Here is a 22,876-nt window from a genome sequence, read left to right on the forward strand (position 1 = left end):
CACTCTCTCCCTCCCTCACACTCTCTCTCTCCCTCCCTCCTTCCCTCACTCCCTCTTCTCATTCTCTCTCCCCCTCTCTCTCAGTTTCTCCAGTGTAATGCTTCAATTAGGTGTTTCCCCCCCCCCCCCGTTTTTAATCTTGCTCAGTTTCACACCAGTTCCTCCAGGACTTCTTCACTTAAACTGTGTGTGTGTGTGTCACTTAAACTGTGTGTATGTGTGTGTTGCATATTTTGCATCCGTAGTAATGGATTCTGGATCACTGGGCAGAGCACAACTAACAGAGCAGAGGGGCATGATGGCTATTTTCCCCATCTCATCCCCTGTGTGTGTGTGTATAGCAATTTGTTCTCTTCTTGCATATGTGTGTGTGTACTGTATGTGCTCTCTCTCTAGCCCTTGGGAATAAAAATGTATACTTAGTCTTGTGTCCTCAGAAGCACAAATGAGATTGGGATCAAACACTCATGCAATAATATCCCAGACGAGAACACACACACACACACACACACACACACCGTCCTTCCCAATCTCCCCACCAAATGAAAACCAAACACACACACATGTCCCAATTCAATTACAATCTCCCCGAGTTCACAGCTTTACCCACAACCTCCTGGGGCAGGGCTAATTATCTAAACAACGCCGACGGGCCAACACAAAGAGCTGAGGATCATGGGAAATGAGAGGGCTCTGTTGGTGCTGATAATGTTCCAGGCGGCCACAATGGTGGGGCTTTCCTGTGGTCAGTCCACACAACTGGGAGATAAGGCTGTGTGTGTCCGTGTGTGCACATGGCGCTTGTGTGTGTGTACATGTGCATCTAAAACGGGGCCAATACAACAGATAAGCATATAAAAGACTTGATTTAATCAGACTCCTGTGGGTGATTGTAATTGAGCAGAAACAGAGGAGGGTAGGGGCTTGTGTCCCGTGTCCGAAATGAACGTTTTTGACTCACCTGCCAAGGGCACCGGCACATAAAATAATTTACCCACCAACTTAGCATGAGGCGCAGCATATTTTTCACCGGTCACATCCAGTATAGGCTATATTTTCAGTACATTTCATTGAGAGAATAAGGTATTGCATTGAATAAACATTTCTTGAAACGGTCAGGGCTCTGGCTGAGTCTGCGAGCACAGGCAAGATGGCGTTTCGAGGTGTCACGATCCTGAACACCGTCTAGCTTCGTAGACGTCTGTTACCGACAACAAATTAGTTTTTATCGGTGGCTTCGGGCCTTCAGCATCCCCACACAACGTTAACTAGCTTTCGGGAGACGACAATTAGCCTGAGTGAAATCTGTCGATAGTAGCCTACGTTCGTTGGCCTGAAGACCACGGCTTGTGTTCCTGGGCTCACCCCAGCGCAAATGTGTGTGTGTGTGTTTGTGTGTGTGGCAGCGATGCAGGGGCTCAGTATGTACGTGAGCCATTTTCACAAGCTCATCAAGCTAAATATTTTATTTTTACTACTTTGTTGCAAAAGTTAGGTTACATTAAATTTACCCACCAGTGTGGCAGGTAGCCTTCCGAGATTTACTCGCCGAATGGAAAATCTACCTGCATTTGGCGCTTGACGGGCCAAGGTTCTTCTCTCTTACTCTCCCTCCCACCCACAGTCTCATTTCCATACTAAGTAGGCTTGGTGTGCGTGCATGCATGTGTGTATGTGTGCATGTATATTGGTGGTGGTGGTGTTGGTTATGATGTGTTTGGTAGTGATGGTGGCGTGTGTGATGGTGTGTGTATTTGTTGGTTTCTGTGCGTGCGCACGGAAGACGTAGACAGGTGCAGCAGTGGGTGTAGTCGGGATGAATGGGATGGAGAGATGAGGGGATGAATGGAAGATGGCTGGTGGAGGGGAGAGAAGGGTTGGGGCTGGGGGCTGTCATTAGATGTGTATTAACCCCCCTCCCCCCAAAGATCCCCCTCTGTAATGACAAGGCTGAAGATCGAAGGGGGGCGCGACGGGGGGTTGTAGGGGGTGAAGATTGTTGGGGGGGGGGGGGTTAACCACTGCACCTGTCCAAGGGCACTGGCTCCCCCTGGGGGGTCTTAATCACTCGGGCGTCCGCCCTTTGCCTGACTGAAGAGAAGAGGACCCCCTTGAGCTGATGCAGATGTCAGATTCTGAGAGGGCGAGGAATGCGAAAAGTGTTTTAGGTGTTGTGTGAACTTCTGAGTCATCTCTTTTTCTCTCCCTCCATCCATCCCTCCCTCCCTTCCTCCCTCAGGGCTGGCTGGTTTGTGAGGACCAGGCGTGTCAGAACCGGACCAGGCGTCTGCCCATCTCCTTCTCTCGCCATGGGCCCATCTGCCCTGCCTGCTCCAGGGCTACCCTCCGGCCTGAGGTAACACACACGCACACACATACACAGTTTGTATTGAATATGGGATTGTCTGTCCAGGTGATGGTGCTGTGGAGTCAGTTTAGTCAATCAGAATATGCGATCATGTCCTTTTCCTCTCCTCTCCTTTCCTCTTCTGTCCTCTCCTCCCCTCTCCCCTCTCCTCTCCTCCCCTCTCTCCTCTCCACTCCTCTGCTCTCTTCTTCTTCCCCTAACACATCCCACATACACACTCCTCTGGTCATTAATATCCTTGTACAACAAACACTGATAGGACCGTGTCCTCTTCTGATTGGACTGTCTTCTGTTCTGATAGGACCGTCCTCTGTTCTGATAGGACTGTCCTCTGTTCTGATAGGACCATGCTCTGTTGATAGGACCATCCTCTGTTCTGATAGGACCATCTGCTGTTCTGATAGGACCATCCTCTGTTATGATAGGACCATCTGCTGTTCTGATAGGACCATCCTCTGTTCTTAACGCACGGCCTCATATAGACCTTTCCGACCTAATACCGTGCTCCTTGCGACAGTGCCGCCATGATGTCCCACAAGCAAAGCTTTCGTGTTCATAGTTTAGCCATTAGTTTGAAGAAAATGTCTCTTAGATGCACTTGGGAATTGTGCAATGCCGACGAGAGAGATCCAGAGAAACTACAGGGAGCTCGCCTGATCAATTTTCCAATGCCTAAAACACAGTTAGTGTTTAAAGTGGATTAAGGCTAGTTGAAGGCCCCACACACAGCTGAATGTGAGTAACATCAAGCACAAGGTTGTATGCTCAAAGGTAAGCAAGCAAAAAATATGCTTCAGTTGGCTACCAACTGTTTATGTAACCTTATTATGTAACATTTGAGGTAAACAGAAGGCATCACTTATTATCTTATAGATAGATAGATGGATAGATAGATGGATGTCTAGCCGAACGTAAGCTAGCCAACCTCTCCAACTCCACCTCTCTGTCTCTCTCTCCCCAACTCCCTCCCCATTTTATCTCCTCCCTAACTCTCTTCACCCTTCTCTCTCTTCCTCTCCCTCCCACATTCTCTTTTCTCTCTCTCCACTCTCTCTTATTCTCTGCCCCCCCTTCCTCTCTCTTAAGCCCTTTACAGACATAGTACCCAGTACATTACTGTGATATCCTACCCGGGGCCGCTGGTGATTTTCACCGTTCATACAGTACATGAGCTTTGTTGTGCCTTTACAAACATGCCATAGCATGATGGCAATCCCGAGTTAGATAGAAATTACTGGCACCCCTGACTGGCAATGCACAAACAATCCATAAAAAATATATAAAGAATATGATTATAAAGAAACTGAATATACCAATGTGTGAAATACTGTAGTTCGTTGTTTCATTGGAACCAACTCATAAAACATAAGTTATTTAATGCCAAATAAATGTAAACAATATCAAGGTTTCAAAATGATTGGCACCCCTCATTTAGTACTTGGTGCACCCACCTCTGGCAAGGATCACAGCAGCAAGTCTTTTCCTGTAATGTTTGACAAGGTTTAGACATTTGGAGGGATTTTGGACCATTCTTTTAGGCAGATCCTTTCAAGATTCTTCATATTCTTGGGTTTGCGCTTATCTCCTCAACTCAGCCCACAGGTGTTCTATATGATTGAGGTCTGGTGACTGAGATGGCCATTGCAGAACATTGATTCTGCTGTCAGGGAACCATTTCGGTGTGGATCTTTAGGTATGCTTCGGGTCATTGTCTTGTTGGAAAGTCCACCTACGGCCATTTTCAAAATTGCCTGATACTTGGTGGAATTCATTATGCCATCTATCTTAACCAATACCCCTGGACCTCTTGAATTAAAACAGTCCCAAAACATCAGTGACCCACCACCATAGTCTACTGTGGGTATGAGGTCCCTTTCATGTATGCATCTCTGTTTCGACGCCAAACATGCCGATGCTGTATCTAACCAAAATGTTTAATTTTGCTCTCATCTGACCAGAGCACCTTCAGTCATAATTTTAATGATGTTTGGCAAACTCCAAGCGCTTGCTTCTGTGTCTTTTGGTCAGAAAAGGCTTTCTTCTGGCAACCCTTCCAAAGAGCCTGTGGTTGTGGAGGTGGCGTCTCATGGTACTTTTTGAAGCCTGGTGACCCCAAGACGCCACCAAGGTCTGCAATTCTTTCACAGTGATTCTTGGGGATTTTTTTTTTATTTCTCTCACCATCCTTCTCAGTGTCCTGAGGGGCAACATGCAGTTACGTCTAATACCCATGAGGTTTTCAACGGTCCCATGTCTTTTGAATTTTTAAAAATAATTTCCCTGACAGTGCTCAGTGTTGTATTCAATTGTTTGTGGATCTTTTTGTAGCCATGAACAGATTTATGAAGGTCTATGACCATCTGTCTCTTTTGAACTGCCAGTTCTTTTATTTTCTTCATGGTGTAGAGAGGGGAGGTCCACAGTAACTCAGATCTTGACCCGAAGGAGGATCATCGAAGACGTGAAAAAGAACAACATGACATGTTGCTGTGCTTTATTGATTTCAAAAAGGCATTTGACTCAATACACAGGGGTGTCATTTTGAAAATCCTTAAGGCCTATGGTTTTTCCCCGCAATTTACTTTGGGCCATAGGGACCATGTATTCGGACACAAGGGCAAGAGTTGTGATGCCGGACGGCAACAGCGAGGATTTTAACATCATGGTGAGAGTGTTACACTCTCACCCTTCCTCTTTACAATAGTCCTGGACTATAATGTTGTAGTCAAAACCACCTAAACCGAGACCACGTCAAGACCAAGACCAGAGTATATTGAGACCAAGATGAGACCAAGACTTTTAGAGGTTGAGACCGAGTCAAGACCAAGACCAGGCCCAGGGCCCTAGGATTTTGGTGACCCTAAAAAAATGTGTTTGTTGCCAAAACGCTCCCAGCACAACCCATAGACCACACACTCTTCTTTACCAAATGAAGAACACACACACAATAAAAGTTAGACATGGTTCCAGCAGTCTCTGTAAGTGTTGCATCACAGTATTTACACACTGCTGTGTGCTTTTAGTGGTTTGATTTGATTTGCACAAACATTCCTTGGGATTTATGTAGCCAAATTTTATGATGGATGAATTTGCCGACATCCTTAGAAGTAGACAACACCACCTGTCTTTTTCTAATTAGTGACAGCTTATTGGTTGCATTTGAATCAGGGAGTTTTACATCTAATCACAGTAATGATGTTAACAAATAAATTTGACAATGCACAGGCATTCCCACAGTTGTGGTCTTGAAATAAAACCCAGAGTCCTCTGTGTCCGAGACCGAGACAAGGCCGAGTAAAATGCGGTCGATTCCGAGACGAGACCGAGACCTTCAAAAAGTAGTCTTCAACACTACTGGACTATGCACTGAGGCAGGCAATCCAGGGAGGAGAGGAGGATCTCAGCTTCACTATAACACCTAGGAGGTTGAGAAGGCATCCCACTGTAGTCCTAACAGACCTGGGCTACGCCGACGACATCAGCCTGATGTCTGATGTGATAGTATTTTAGACTTGTCTAGTCAAAAGATTTACCAAGATACGTTCAAAAGGTTGAGTCTGGTTTATTGTGGAAAACATTACGAGCGCAAGGACTTCCTGAGAAACACAGCAAGGGTGGTTAGTCAGAGAAGTGAATTCAGTCACTTCTGCCCTGGCTTATGTACAGTCCAAACAAAGGTACATCTTTCTAGGATTTGATTGGCTGAGTTGTCTATGCGTCATCGTGAGGGGACGGATATCACACAGTGAAAGAAAGGAATGTGGGATGAAACTCACTTTGAATATGGCTTTGAAATATAGACAAAGGTCTGAGTCAGGGCAGGAAGGACAAGGTGTGGCCTTTCTGACTTGGACAACAGAGCGAGGCAGAGGAGTTTACAATTACAAAGGGGGAGAGTTGAGGTGTTTTACATTTACAAAGGGGGAGATTGAAACTAGGGTTTGCAGGGGACTTGAGGACAAAGGTTTAAGGTGTTTGGATGTAAATTCCTGGACAATCCCTCATTTGTGCCTGAACAGGCACACAAAAATAAAATATAAAATCCAAACACAGTGTAAACAGTCAGCTATGCTATACATGTGGAAAGGAAATAATCTCTCCACTAGGTGGAGCAAAAAAAAAAAAAAAATCTCTTTTTTTTTTTTTTTATTATTTTCTTTCCACGTGCAAAATCACGCACCAAAACCCCTTGTTTCAGAAATTTGACAGGAAACAAGATAAAAAAGATGACATGATTATATACTATTTATAGTCTAAGAGTGGACAACCATTCACCCAAAAAAAAAAAACTTGATTTAACAAGGCAAAAAAATAAATAAATGGTTACCAGTGTAAGAAGGGCAAAAAACCTCTTGGTCAATTTAGAGGAAAAACCCAAACTTATTTATCAACTCATGTTTCAAACATTGCAACTCTTGTAAACAAATATGATATTTTCCAGATTATTTCAAAGTTCATTCACTCTTGTGAATAATCGCATGTGATGTCCTATGGAACATAGATTCCATGTGTGCGTCTCTGAATGTTTAATGTAGGTTCCAGTGTGTGCGATCAGAGGTGCAGTCCGATTGCTCATCAGAGGAGAGGAGAGTGTGGCGGTGACTTTCAAGGTCACTCTTGTTCACAGTGTATCCCAACAGTCATTTAGGTGGCACTTCTCTTTTGGGCAATAGAATGTCATTGTGGAATGCAAGGCGTCTTCTCTTCTAGTTCGCAACTTCAATGTCGCGTTGCTTGAAATCAGTTATGTTCAATGTTAGTGTGTGCAGGTGTGTGTGCGTGTGTGGTGCATCTTGTGAGGAGGTGACCAGCAAGGTCATTTTTCCTCCGATTCCTCGTCAGAGGAGAGGACAGTGTGATGGCCCATGGTTTTGGCCTCTGAGCCCTCTGGTTCAGCATCATTCTGATCTCCTGGTGTTTGCGATCCCCTGGTGGACCGTCCTCTGCTGCTTGGACCCGTCGGCAATGGCTTGCATGGGTCCACGAAGTCCTCTCAGATCGCTGTCTGCGTGGTGAGTAGAACCTGGTACGGCCCGAGCCATCTCGGCGAGTTCCAGCTCCTTCGTCTGTGGTCGTGGACCAGGACCCAATCCCCAGGAGAGATGTGATGCAGGAACCCCTCCTTAGCCTCAGGAAATGGCGGTCCTCACTCTGTTGAAGACATTTTTTAGAATGTTATTCAGTGCAAGACAATATTGTATCATATCATCTTCACATGACATGAGACTAATCTTATTTTGGGGTTAACGGTGTGTTAGTCATTTTCATAGGTCGACCAGTAAGGACTTCATATGGAGCCAGCCCTGTGGTCTGGTGCGGTCTCCCTCTCATGTACATGAGTGCCAGAGGTAGAACTTTCATCCATGACAGACCTGTCTCTGCCATCAGCTTGGTGAGCTTTACTTTCAGAGTTTGATTAGCTCTCTCCACTATTCCAGCACTTGCTGGATGATAGCTACAATGCGTTCTAAGGTCAATCTGTAGGCTATTGCAGATTTCCTGAATGACACTATTTACAAAATGGCTCCCTCGATCTGAAGAGAGTTTGGTTGGCAGGCCCCATCTTGGAATGATCTCTCTCAGGAGACTCTTTGCCACTGACAACGCTGAGGCATGCCTGCAAGGAAATACCTCAGTCCATTTGGAGAAAACATCAGTTAATACCAGGCAATATTTGTACCCTTGGCATGGAGAGAGTTCAATAAAATCCATCATAACATGTTCCCATGGCCCACTTGGCCGAGGATGTGCTGACAGTTCCATTTTTATCCCTTTTCCAACATTGTTTTGCATGCATATGATGCATTTGGCACAGTTTTGTTCCTCAAAAACCGTGAAACCTGGTGCATACCAATACCTGTTAACATCCTCCGTCACCCCTGTTTTTTGAAACATGATCTGGCCCGTGGGCTAGTTTGAAAGCATAATGAAAACATGAACGAGGTAGTACAGGTTTGTCATTAGGCCCTAGATACAGGTTAGTTTGGTGGTGGAAATGTGCACTTATTCCTCCATTTCTTTTTCTCCGCAGGTGGAGCAGATGCTTGTAGGTCAGAAATGTCTGCCAGGGACAGTGGAGGAATCTTGTCAGGGTCTGTGGATGGTACAGAGAGCATAGAAAGCACAGGGGAGGAAGCAGAGACAGCCGCAGCTTTTGCAGCGAGCTCTCGGAGGGTGAGGAGGGAGTCCCTGTCCTGGTTCAGCAGGGTGAAGGTGCGGTGGGACACCACACAGCTAGGGCGCCAGCAGCACGTACAGGCTCTTGAACTGAACCCGGTCCATCCCTGTACTGCTCCATGTAGGGCCGGCCCGGGTCGTGCTGCTGGAGGGCTCACCTCGGCGCTCCCGCTCCCCCAGTACAGGCTGATGAAGTGCTCCGTCTGTGGATCCACAGATGAGAGAGACAAACAGAGACAAAACAGAAGAGCAAAAGGAGAGTCCTCTGGTCTGGTCTCCCTGTTCCCCCTGTTCCCCTCTTTGGTCAGGAACGGTTATTCAAAATCTGTTGGAGATTCTCAGAAACATGGTTAAGCGCAAGCTCCTGCTTTTGGGAAAAAAATGTTGTTATTCAGTCAGGAAACTTAAACAGGGTGACTGTTCAAGTGTCATTTAGAGCCAGTCTGCAGTAGCCTATAGTGACATCAAGGGCAGTGTTAGAATGACTTCAACACGCCCAGTCCCCAGTCATGATCAAGGCAATTGGATTTGGCTCTAGCATTTCTCTCGCGATTTTATGAAAATAAAATAAAATACGCTTAAGTCTTTCGGACCTCCCATCCAGGGCGCAATCCCGGGCTAGACCCCGTTCCGTCCGAGGCCCCAAGCCAGGCTCCCCTGGAATGAGAGCTCAGCCTTCTGCTTCCCGGTGTCTTCTTTTCAAAGCCCACCGATCACAGAAGCACTACTCGCCTACTAACGCATTCGCTTTTGGCTTGTAGTGGCCTGACTGTACATTGAGCCGAGCGCGGCGGCCATCTCAGGTCTTACTGCCATATGCGACCCGACCGGCCGGTGACCCAGTCGATAGCGATCCCGGACACCGTAGTGATTGTTAGTCACCCAGCTCAGAACCGACGGTCTGATCCTAATTCCACTTGTGCTATGAATATTAGAACTTTGACCGTTTTCACCAGCCTTGCCTATTCACAGAGGTCGTCTCTAACGCCCCTCTGCTTAGGTGTGGACTGTCGTCCACGTACCACACAGTGCCAACCCCTTACTGGCGACACAGTGCTGACTAGACGGTACCAGAGCAGTATGTTAATTCATACTTCCTCAGACACGGGGGCCTTCAGTCGTCTCCCCTAGCACTATAAGACAATTTTAACGTGCCCGTTGGGACCTTGCGGCCCCGCCCCCGTCTGTTTATGGCTAGGTCCAGGGGTGCCCACTCCCCCTCCCTAACCACATTCTCGTCTCAACAAAACAACACCCCCTAAGGGTGAGAGCAAAAAATTTCCTGAAGTCAGGATAAAAATAGAGACGGGGCAAAGAAAATGACACTAAAATGAACTGGCTTCATTTACAATTAACTAATCAAAAAACTCCATCAAAGCTTCATTTGTATAGCTAAAATTTGTATATCTAAACCCTCCCTCTTCTGCATTTGAGGACAGAGTATTTGGGCACTGCTTCGGACAAAATGGTCTCTTCTCCGTTTCATACTTATCTGTCGCTCACAGTGAGTTGGTGACATGGCGTTGGCGTTGCATCTCACGAACCCCAGATCGCCCATCTGTAGGGAAACAGGCCAGTAACCTCCATCTCCACCTCCGGTCTGTGCCCGTCTCCTGGTTCGGCATTCACCCATCACTCCCGGAACGACAGTTGTCTGTAAAAAAACCACTCAGAAAAAACACTCAGGCCCGATGAATGTGCCTCAAACTATAAACATGAGATATTTAACATAACCATTTAAAATATATAATTGGGTTATGAGATGCTGCATTCAGATTAAGATACTGGCAACCCTTATCTATTCTCCCCACTATTATGCACAACGCTTATGTCTTAAGCTACATATTAGAAAGAGAGACAAAACAAACAGTTAAACAGACAAACAGCAGGTCCCAAGCAGTCCCCAGGAAGGCATGATCCAGGCTTCTCAAAGACCTGCCGCCCAGGGTCCATAGCACCTGAAAAATAAGACTCAAAACACAGACTGGGTTCAATAGCCGAGGAGAGGGCTAAAGCCAACTCCTCAAAACACATTATCATTATATGAATGAAAATTCATACAGTAGAAATGCATAAAACGAACAGCTTATGGCCATTCATTGACTATTGAAACAAACTCCTGAATCAAACACCTATTCAAAACCCTGTCAGACTTTTGAGTTCGCTCTACATCTATTTTATCCTGTTTATTTACCTTAAAAAAAATTAAAACTCTCTATCTTGGCTAGTTTAAAATCTCCCTTATGGGTTGTTCAAGGGAACTCCAGCAGGTGGCGCTCGACCCCAAATCGGAGGCTCTTCCTTCCGGACCTGTTCGGACAAATACCTCGTAGAAAGGGGCGCGCTTAACCCGTAGAGAGAAGGGGCGTGGCTAATGGCGCAACAAGTCGAGGGGGGAATCTAATTTTAAATCAGAGTTATTCTGCTGGGGAAATGGTGGAGAGACTGTTTGCTGAATCTCCTTATCTTTCCTTCCTGACCTAAAAAAAAAAAACTCTCTCGTGCTACTCTCCCAAATCTTAAAAACAGACCAGTCTAGAGAATTAACAGGCTTTTCCCTTAACCCTCTAGCTGAGCCCGAATCTTAGAATTTAACACTAAAATGTCAGATGTGGATGTAAGAAATCGAAAATACTTTAGCACATAACGAAATCTGCCACAAACGCTCGCAGAAATATGCTTCTGTGCAACAATCACATCAGGCTAGACGTTTGCAGTAGAATTCTGTTACATCCTCTAGCCATATGGTATTAGCCGGGGTTACATTGACACCTAGTGGTGCTCCCAAAATGTTGCATGTATGACCCGGAAGTTGTCTTTGGCAGCGCGGGGAAATTTAAAGAAACAAATCCCTAATAACCACGACGCAGCCTAGAAACCCCAAAACAGCAATGAAAGGAAACCTTATGGTTAACTCACGGCGGGAAAGAATACAATTTCGAAAGAAACAAAGACACATTAAAATTCGCTTAGTACTCATCCAGTCAGCGAAGTGCTTTGTTCTCTTCTGGCTCACTCCTCTGGCTCAATGGCGGATCACCGGGACAGTGTTTTCCTGCGTCTCCTAGGCAACCAGCTAGCCTACTGGAATCTAGCAGAATTTTAACAGTCTAAAAAGTGTACAAAAATACTTACAATACTTCTTACCTGGATCCATGGCGCGCGTAACAAACATACAATCAAGAGCCGAGGCTCAACAGTAAACACATAAGACGAACAAGACGAAAACAAAGGCCCACGTTTATAAACAGCATGCTCGGCTGCACTAGTAACTTGGTCAGAGCTAAACCTAGTTTAGGTCCACCAAACACTGCACAGCCACTTGGTCAAAGGTAACGCTCGTTAGGTCTACCAACCCGGTCAAAGCCAACTTTCGTTAGGTCTACCAACCTGGTCAAAGCCAACTCCTCGTTATGTTTACCAAGTCACCCGGGAACAAAGGGACAACGTTTCTCCAAGAAACGCGGATTGGAAACACCAATCGCTCCCGTAGCTACATCTCGTTGAGCAAAGCATACAACGACTGCGGTTTTAATCTCATCCGCGACCGGCCAAAAGGGAACCTGTTCTGTGCCAACTCTTTGGCGTATTAGACCAAAACTCACACTTCTTCTGAACACTGCTTAACCCTCGTAACGAAACAAGGACGAAGTCGAAGGACAATACGATATAAAATCTATTGCTGTTCACATCTCCTTAGATAGTTACTTACTAAATACCCACGCTGGGGTTTTCTGTTTTCAAACAATCCAGACCAACAAGCTGAACCAAATCAAGGCAAATACAACTCAACCCATAAGAGGGTTCGTTTAAACGTACCTGTGAGCTTCAAGAATCCAGTGGAAGAACTGAGGAAATAATCTCTCCGTGCGCTCTAGCGCAAGAGAGAAAATTGATTTTCCAACGCCCACTATGGACCGACACGTCTGCCGATCAGTCCTATCCACTGGAATCCCGAAGCAAACGCAGGCAGTGCTCCCATTCCCGTTCGCCAAACTGTGATAGTATTTTAGACTTGTCTAGTCAAAAGATTTACCAAGATACGTTCAAAAGGTTGAGTCTGGTTTATTGTGGAAAACATTACGAGCGCAAGGACTTCCTGAGAAACACAGCAAGGGTGGTTAGTCAGAGAAGTGAATTCAGTCACTTCTGCCCTGGCTTATGTACAGTCCAAACAAAGGTACATCTTTCTAGGATTTGATTGGCTGAGTTGTCTATGCGTCATCGTGAGGGGACGGATATCACACAGTGAAAGAAAGGAATGTGGGATGAAACTCACTTTGAATATGGCTTTGAAATATAGACAAAGGTCTGAGTCAGGGCAGGAAGGACAAGGTGTGGCCTTTCTGACTTGGACAACAGAGCGAGGCAGAGGAGTTTACAATTACAAAGGGGGAGAGTTGAGGTGTTTTACATTTACAAAGGGGGAGATTGAAACTAGGGTTTGCAGGGGACTTGAGGACAAAGGTTTAAGGTGTTTGGATGTAAATTCCTGGACACTGACCACGTGAGGCAAGCACAAGAGCTCCTGACCAGAGTGGAAAAGGAATGTGCCAAGGTGGGACTTGGTCTGAACACCAAGAAAACTGAGGTCATCACCTATAACACCCCGGAACATCTGCCCCTAGTGACAGCTGAAGGTACTGCTCTGAAGGAAGTTGAGGACTTCAAATACCTGGGCTCTTGGTACTCAACAGAACAGGACCTAAGTGAGGAAGGCGCTCACGTGGAGAGCTCTAAACGGCATGAGCAACATGTGGAAATCCAACCTCCCCTGTGAAACTAACCTCCACTTTGACTCCACAGTGGAGACCGTTCTCCTGTATGGCTGTGAGTGCTGGACCCTGAGCCATGAGCTTCTGGCCAGCAAGCTGGTGTTATGGGAGCCATCACCATGGCACGGACACAAGTCGCGAGGACGTCCTACTAAAACATTCAGGGACATAATCAAGATGGATGCGGGAGTAGAAGCCACAGATGAGATCGCCACCTGTATGGAGGACCGGGATAACTGGAGACAAAGATGGGAGGCCCGTCTGTGGACGACCTGATGTGATGTTGGATGACAAAGGGATATTGCATGCGTGTTACCTCATTTTTATACCATAGTGAAACAGTAAGTGATGTAATAGCTCAATATAGTTCCTTTAGACTAAGATGAACTTAAATAAGTGGAATGTAATACCAGGTTTAATTTTGGTAGATGTCATTTAAAATAATCTTTATGGGTGCCATTAATTGTGAAATCTTGATTTAGAGGAAATAGATTTTTCATTAAATCAGTAAACGGTTTTGGTTGGTTCCATTGAAAAATTCATATAGTACAGTATTTATCACATGCTGGTATTTGGAATTTTTTATATTGTTTGTGCATTGCCTGTCAGGGGTGCCAGTAATTTTGGAGCCCACTGTAGGCAGAACAATGATCCCAACAGGATATTGTCCGAAAGGACAATGATCCCAAGCATACCTTCTAGTCCACTAAGGCTTGGTTTCAGAAGTCCTGGAAGATTCTAGAGTGGCCGTCGTCTGACTTGAACCCCATAGAAAATCTCTGGTGGGATTTGAAGAAGGCGCTTTCAGCACGCCAACCCAGGAATATTAGTGAACTGGACCCATTACCCAGGAGGAATGGGCTAAGATTCCTCAGCAACGCTGCCAGAAGCTGGTGTCTGGTTATGCAGCACGTTTGCAGCAGGTCATAACAGCAGAAGGGTGCTCTACTAAGTACTAAAGCCGCTTGTCACTAAGGTGTTGAATAATTTTGAGACTGCAGTAGTCGTTAAAGGGTGCATTTTATGTTGAATTTGGAGAAAACACTTGTAATATTATTTGTGTTGAGCAATTTAAATTGTTCTTGTTTGGTTTGTTTATTCCAAACAGCTGAAATTATGCAGCTACCTTACACCTTACACCTAATTTGCAATGGAGGATGAATAATTTCGATTGCAGCTGTATATACAGTACTGTGCAAAGGTCTTAGGCCCCGTAAGAAATGTGTTTAAAGCTATTTATCTGGACAGTGTTTATTTGCTCGTAAAAACACTATGGCTTCCCCCTGAAAGTCGAGTCGAATCGGCAGTCGGAGACCCTTAAGTCGACAGATTCTTGAAGACGAGCAGTCGTCTTTTTGCTCCACTGTAGATGCGCTGGTGGCCTAAGACCACTCACCTGCCTTGTGATTTATATGGGACTGACGATCATTCGTTTTAGACCTAGGCTTTTACCGTAGCTATTTGTTGTGCACTAAAAGGAGACTTATGGGAAGTAGGCAGGGAACCACTCTCCCCTCCGCTGTGCGCCTAGCCTACTATGCGCCAACAATCATGTGCATTTCCCAAACGGAATATTACAGCACAAAACAGCTTTCTTAAATCAATCTTCTATAATGTCTTGCTTTTTGTTTTAATGCTTTTAATGTCTCATGTAAAGCACCTTGAATTGCCCTGTGGCTGAAATGTGCTATATAAATAAACTTGCCTTGCCTTGCTGCCTAAAGGCTTATCTATGTATGCCTTGCTGCCTAAAGGCTTATCTATGTATGCTCCCTTTTCGTACGAAAATCTATCCATCCATTTTGAACGTTCTAACCGTCACTGCCCACATACTTCCGTGCATCCTTTTATGTTGGCTTAAGCATATGTTGAATACATCCACTAGAGGGTACTGCAGTGTCATACGTTTGTGGGAACCAACATTTGTTTATCTCTGTGCCCGGGCGAAGTGACATCATATAGATGTCTGAAGTTCCTCACCAACATTTTGGCCGAAACGTGCCCTATTTATTTAAATTCACAGTGGGAGCTACATACAGTGTGCTGACATTCTGTCTATCTTTATTTATTTTTGTCGAGCACCTGTCGCACTTTGATGTTTGATGTGCGTGCATTCCTCTGCTGCAAACACTGCATAAAAACATGGGGGCATCTCAAGTAGATGGACGACGTGGGCTAGATGATTCATGTTACACAACAAAAATAGGCATCTTTTATTGTGCTTCCTGCAAGTTTGAGTGTTAAGTATGACAGCTGTCCCGACTACCGCAGTCTCCCCTCAGCTTAGGGGGAAAAAGGAGGAACGAATGAATGAATCGTCAAATCTGTGGTTTGAACAGGCAAATCTGATTCGACTCTCAAAATTCAGTCGGGTACAGCCCTAAAAACACTATATAACGTTACGGTCAATGCAAATAAACATATTAATAATAATAATTTAAAAAATATTTTTTGCAGTTATCCTGCAAAGAAGCTTGGCAAGCCATTACCACAGGACTACTAAAATGACACAGCAGTGCACCAAAGCCTATTTTGTGTTCTAAGGGAGGCCACACAAAATACCAACTTCATATTTTGGTCCATGATTCAATGAAGGTTATTTTTTAATTCACAGAGGGCCTCAGATTCTCTTCAGACTGCCAACCTACACCCTGGACAGTTACTGATTTTTATTCTTAAGATATTTGTATTACTTTTTGTATTAATGTTTTTTGTGTTCATTCCCAGGTTTATATACTGTTTTTACAAGCAAATAAACATAATGCCCAGATAAATAGTGTGTTATTAACATATTATAACTATAGGCCCACAATAAAGTTGACTATGATGAAGTTAAATTATGTAATGGCAGTGCATGCAATGAAATTTAAATCATTTGGATGGATCGGAGTGAAAAAATGTAAGGTTTAATTTCCAGGCTAAAGCACAAACTCTAGCTCGGTGAGGAAGCGGCCTATACTGGGCCTAGGCCTACATAAAATATATAAAATTAATATATCCTAATAAAATACCATAACAAATAACTTAAATTAGTTACTGAATAATCTGCCTAATTTGGAAATGTTGGTCTTAGAGGGGAAAAAAGGTGGCCAAAACTGACCAAAATCTGGTCCTAAAAAATGTCTTGATCTCCCAAACTATTTTGCTCATATTAAAATGATCAAAAAACATTTTTTTCTTTGGGTGAACTTCCAGTGGCGCCTGAAATCCCTAGTGTTAAGTGTATTTTGCCAGACTGACCTATCCAGTAATGTAACAGCTTCTGTTCACAACACAGCCATCCCGACAGTGAATTACACTAGGCCTCGACACCAGGAAATTGTCTGTGCAGATTTCCCGTGAAATCCTGTTCATACTGTACATGCCCCCTAACAGGTGTATTCCGTAGAATTTATGGGGTTAGGGTCTCCCATGTGTGAATGGGGCTTTATTCTCTCTCTCTCTCTCTCTCTCTCGCTCTCCCTCTCTCTGCTTATCTGTGGGTTTGGTTCTGTGGCGACAGGTTGAAACCCAAAAGGCCAATTTGTCTTGTCACTATAGCCACTTAGGCGTCCATCTCTGTACCTGAAGACACTTTAAACTGCCGGCTGAATAAAACATTTAACTCGCCCCTACCCCTCCTGTATACATTCTTCCATTTCTCTCTTTCTCTTCCCTCCATCCTCAGTAGTCTGTCTCTCCCCTCCTGTCGTTCCACCTTTTTCATTTTCTTTCTTGTCCTTTATTTCTAGTTCCCTTCCTCCTCCCTCTCCTGTCGTGTTCTAAACACGGTATCACAATTTCTCTAGACTCATCTTCTACTCCTTTCTTCCTCCACTTTCGTTCCCCCCATTTATCCCTCTCCATTTCTCTTTCCTTCTCTCCCTCTCTCCTCTCCCTCCATCTCTCTCTCTCCTTCTGTCTCCCTCTTTCGTGGACAGTCTCCAGAGGGTGATCTGATAGCCATGTAATGGTGGAGTAATAGGCACTCTGCGTTGATTGGTTAGTAATTTGGGGGAGTTATGCACAGGTGCAATTTGTAATACTTTCAGTAAATTAAATTTCTCTTTCAATTTCTCTAACCTTCCTCTCTCTCTCTCTCTCTGTAACACCGCCCCCCTGCTCACAGCACTTCTCTGCAATGTGGTGTTTCATCCCTTCTTTCTCTCTAACCTCTCTCTCTCTAACCTCTCTCTCTCTAACCTCTCTCTCTAACCTTTCTCTCTCTAACCTCTCTCTCTCTAACCTCTCTCTCTAACCTCTCTCTCTAACCTCTCTCTCTAACCTTTCTCTCTCTAACCTCTCTCTCTAACCTCTCTCTCTCCAACCTCTCTCTCTAACCTCTCTCTATCTAACCTCTCTCTCTAACCTCTCTCTCTCTAACCTCTCTCTCTAACCTCTCTAACTTCTCTCTCTAACCTCTCTCTCTAACCTCTCTCTCTCTAACCTTTCTCTCTCTAACCTCTCTCTCACTAACCTCTCTCTCTAACCTCTCTCTCTAACCTTTCTCTCTCTAACCTCTCTCTAACCTCTCTCTCTAACCTCTCTCCTGCCACTTTCCCTTTATTCAATCCTTTCTACCTCCTCCCTTTCCCTTTCTTTCTTCTCCCCTCCCTTACTTGCTTGCTCCCTCTCTCTCCTTTTTTCATCTCTCTCCCTCCCTCTCCTGCTCCTCCCACTTGCCCTCCAACCCTCTCTCTCCCTCTCTTTCTCCCTCTCACTGCCTCTCTCCATCCCTCTTTCTCGCTCCCTCTCTCCTTCCCTCCCTCCCTCCCTCTCTCTCCCTCTCTCATTTTCCCTCTCTCCCTCCCTCTCTCGCACCCTCTCTCTCTCTCCCTCTCACTTTCCCTCTCTCCCTCCCTCTCGCGCACCCTCTCTCTCTCCCTCTCTCTCACTTTCCCTTTCTCCCTCACTCTCCCCCTCCCTTTCTCTCACTCTCCGTTTTATTGATGTAAGCTCAGGCACCCATTAGAGCTCTTTTTTCCCTCTAGTGGAAATTGCAGCATGTTAATTTTCACACAAATTACGGCAATAGCAGGTATCTCTATTTGATACATTATAGCGGGAGCAATCAGAGATAATTGAGTGCCTTTCAGAGGGAGACGGCTGCATTCACTCCCGGCTCAAAGCCGGCCCATTATCGCCTAATCGCTCTTTAAACACTGAATTTTCACCGAACAAAAATTCTTGTCATAATTTTGCTTAAGTGTATTTGGAAATCACAGTCCTTTGAGCGAGGATAATTGAAATCAAATCCCTTTCACTGGAGCTGACATTTCTACATTTCCCCCCAATTGAAATTAATTTCAAAAATTGAGCATGAATATCTTCAAATAGCGGGCAATTATACCTTTCAATGGGGAGAAATTACCGGCGCTGAATCGACGGAGTCTCCGGGTGCGGGCGGCAGTTAAATGGCTTTGTTTCCCGCCGTGTTTGCCTAGTAAAGATTTACATATATTGACTCATTATGGTGGCTTGTGAAGACGATTGGCGTGACTGCTCGCACCAACGCAGCTCGCTCACTAGGAGTACCCATCACGCAGCCGGCAAGGGGTAGGGTGCTTCCTCTCCGTTCTCTCTCTTCTTCCCTCTCTCCTGGGTTGGGGTTGAGGGAGAGCGAGTGTCTGCTCTATCTGCCAGTGTTGCCCAGCGGCTCTAGGACAGGAAAGTACAGGCATCGCCAAATATTGAGAGCTGAGATACTTCAGACATTTTGACCCAGCGCCATCACAAGCTGGACAGTTGGTGTTTTTTCGTGAACTACTGCACTGGACTGATGCGCGCGCACACACACACACACACTAGGGCTGTCAAAAGTACCATGAAATTGAGTTAGAATATATTCAAATTAATTTAGTAGAGTTCTAACAATATTCAAATGTTTTTTGTTTTTTTTCAAGAATATAATAACCTAATAAAATAACCCTTGACTGTAATATTGTACTGTGAACACTGTTACCCCTCGCTGAGGTGTTAACTTTCATCTTTCGATAAGGTGCTGTGTCTGGATTATTGCCCGTAAATAAATTGTAGCCTATAAATGTTTAGCCTACTGTACTTTATTCAATAACCTACAAGTGTATAATGTTTAGTTTTAAATGCACAAGCAAACCTGAGACCTATGATAGAGGGTAGCCTAAGCACTAAATAAATACAATTGGATTGGATTGGAGCCTAAGCACCAGAGGCGCAACTCACAGCGCTAGGCCTAACAAGTTACTGAGTTGCAAGACTAGTGGCACTGCCGAAAGATAAAATAAAGAGAAATAAATTGATCACATCAATTCGCAGGAACAACTGTAATTCAGGCACAGAATAGTGGATTCAGCACTCTGAAGGATAGTTTAGAGGTTTTCACGTGTGGTGTAGGCTACAGTTGAACTATCTTGCTGGTTACCGTCCCGCGAGAAGGGACTTTATAACGAGGTTCCATTTCTCTACATAAACTAACAAATCCCTCACCATCAACAACACTTACTGGACGCATGTCTTTGCATATGAACTCTGCTATTTTCTGGGTTATCACCTCTTGCTTTTGTGGAGTGTGATAGTATTTTAAACTGATCTAGTCAAAAGATTTACCAAGATACGTTCAAAAGGTTAAGTCTGGTTTATTGTGAAAAACAATACGAGCCGCAAGGACTTCCTGAAAACGCAACAAGGGTGGTTTCATCAGCGAAGTGCCGTTTATGGGTTTGCTGTGGCTTATATGCAATCAAAACAAAGGTACGGTGCTTCCAGGATGTGATTGGCTACTGCATTGTACATATGAATGGCAGGCGTGGCCAAGAGTAAAGACATGTGACATGAGAAAAAGGCGGTAGTTTCTAAGAGGGACAAAAAGGATTTGGGGGAGGTGATGAATTACAAAAGGAGTGAGAGGACAAAGGTTTAAGGTGTTTGGATGTAAATTCCTGAACAATCCCCCATTTGTGCCTGAACAGGTACACAAAAATAAAATATAAAATCCAAACACAGTGTAAACAGTCAGCTATGCTATACATGTGGAAAGGAAATAATCTCTCCACTAGGTGGAGCAAAAAAAAAAAAAAAAAAACGCACCAAAACCCCTTGTTTCAGAAATTTTGACAGGAAACAAGATTAAAAAAAAGATGACATGATTATATACTATTTATAGTCTAAGAGTGGACAACCATTCACCAAAAAACTTGATTTAACAAGGCAAAAAAAATAAATGGATACCAGTGTAAGAAGGGCAAAAAACCTCTTGGTCAATTTAGAGGAAAAACCCAAACTTATTTATCAACTCATGTTTCAACCATTGTAACTCTTGTAAACAAATATGATATTTTTCAGATTATTTCAAAGTTCATTCACTCTTGTTGTGAATAATCGCATGTGATGTCCTATGGAACATAGCTTCCATGTGTGCGTCTCTGAATGTTTAATGTAGGTTCCAGTGTGTGCGATTAGAGGTGCAGTCATTGCTGTTGAGATTGTCCATGTTGTCATACCACAACCACAAGAAGGAGGTGACCGGCAAGGTCAGTCTCCGATTGCTCATCAGAGGAGAGGAGAGTGTGGCGGTGACTGTCAAGGTCACTCTTGTTCACAGTGTATATCCAACAGTCATTTAGGTGACACTTCTCTTTTGGGCAATAGAATGTCATTGGGGAATGCAAGGCGTCTTCTCTTCTAGATCGCAACTTCAATGTCGCGTTGTTTGAATCAGTTATGTTCAATGTTAGTTGCAGTGTGTGCAGGTGTGTGTGCGTGTGTGGTGCATCTTGTGAGGTCATGGCTGTGGAGTTTCTCCATGTTGCCATCATAACGATCATGAGAAGGAGGTGACCAGCAAGGTCATTTTTCCTCCGATTCCTCGTCAGAGGAGAGGACAGTTGTGGCAGCTCATGGCTTTGGCCTCTGAGCCCTCTGGTTCAGCTGCATCCTTGATCTCCTGGTGTTGGCGATCCCCTGGTGGACCGTCCTCTGCTGCTTGGACCCGTCGGCAATGGCTTGCATGGATCCACGAAGTCCTCTCAGATCGCTGTCTGCGTGGTGAGTAGAACCTGGTACGGCCCGAGCCACCTCGGCGAGTTCCAGCTCCTTCGTCTGTGGTCGCGGACCAGGACCCAATCCCCAGGAGAGATGTGATGCAGGAACCCCTCCTTAGCCTCAGGAATGGCGGTCCTCACTCTGTTGAAGACATCCATGTGAATATCACTTTGAATATGGACAAAGAAAACAAAAGGTCTGAGCCAGGGCAGGAAGGACATAAGGTGTGGCCCTTCTGACTTAAACAAAGAGAGGAGGAAGAGCGAGGTGTTTACAATTACAAAAGAGAGAGAGAAACAAAAGGTTGAGGTGTTTAGGCAGGGGACTGGATGAATAGGTATTGAAAGAAAAGATATGAATCTGAATAGTCTTGAGACTATGTGTTAAATTCCATGACAACTGGTTCCTCCCGCAACATCTACTTCTCTTCCATGTTTTCTGGCCTGTTCTCAGGCTGCTCATCTGCTCCTGGTAGTCTCTTGTCTCCCCATTGGGCAGGTCCACATAGAGCGGTCAGCCAGCGAGTTCTCGGAAGGTGAGGAGGGAGTCCCTGTCCTGGTCCAGCAGGGTGAAGGTGCGCAGCCAGGGCGCCAGCAGCACGTACAGGCTCTTGAACTGAACCCGGTCCATCCCTGTACTGCTCCACGTAGGGCCGGCCCGGGTCGTGCTGCTGGAGGGCCACCTCGGCGCTCCCGCTCCCCCAGTACAGGCTGATGAAGTGCTCCGTCTGTGGATCCACAGATGAGAGAGACAACAGAGACAAAATAGAAGAGAGAAAAGGAGAGTCCTCTGGTCTGGTCTCCCTGTTCCCTTCTGTGGTCAGGAACGGTTATCCGCAGTCTGTTGGAGATTCTAAGAAACATGGTTAAGCGCAAGCTCCTGCTTTGGGGAAAAATGTTGTTATTCAGTCAGGAAAACTTAAACAGGGTGTCTGTTCCAAGTGTCATTAGAGCCAGTCTGCAGTAGCCTACAGTGACATCAAGGCCAGTGTTAGAATGACTTTAACACGCCCAGTCCCCAGTCATGATCAAGGCAATTGGATTTGGCTCTAGAATTTCTCTCGCGATTTTATGAAAATAAAATAAAATAACCACATTCTCGTCTCAACAAAACAACACCCCCTAAGGGTGAAAACAAATTCCCTGAAGTCAGGATAAAAATAGAGATGGGGGAAAAAAAAATGCATCACTCAAAGAAAATGACACTAAAATGAATTGGCTTCATTTACAATTAACTAATCAAAAAAAATCCATCAAAGCTTCATTTGTATAGCTAAAAATGTGTATATCTAAAACCTCCCTCTTCTGTCATTTGAGGACAGAGTATTGGGCACCGCTTCGGACAAAATGGTCTCTTCCCTGTTTCATACTTATCTGTCGCTCACAGTGAGTCGGTGACATGGCGTTGGCCTTGCATCTCACGAACCCCAGATCGCCCATCTGTAGGGAAACAGGCCAGTAACCTCCATCTCCACCTCCGGTCCTGTGCCCGTCTCCTGGTTCGGCATTCACCCATCACTCCCGGAACGACAGTTGTCTGTAAAAAAAACACTCAGAAA

General features: G+C 45.0%; 1 protein-coding gene across 1 annotated transcript in view; it reads left to right on the forward strand.

The window, feature by feature from the left end:
- Window positions 1–22,876, forward strand: part of pola1 (polymerase (DNA directed), alpha 1) — a 114,596-nt gene that overhangs the window by 76,940 nt on the left and 14,780 nt on the right. Inside the window, exon 35 of the mRNA XM_084450827.1 lies at window positions 2,240–2,356. Coding sequence (XP_084306953.1) covers window positions 2,240–2,356 — 117 coding nt within the window. The remainder of the gene's footprint in view (window positions 1–2,239; window positions 2,357–22,876) is intronic.

The sequence above is a fragment of the Borostomias antarcticus genome, assembly GCF_949987555.1.
Source record: "Borostomias antarcticus genome assembly, chromosome: 2".
In the NCBI taxonomy this organism is placed as follows: domain Eukaryota; kingdom Metazoa; phylum Chordata; class Actinopteri; order Stomiiformes; family Stomiidae; genus Borostomias; species Borostomias antarcticus.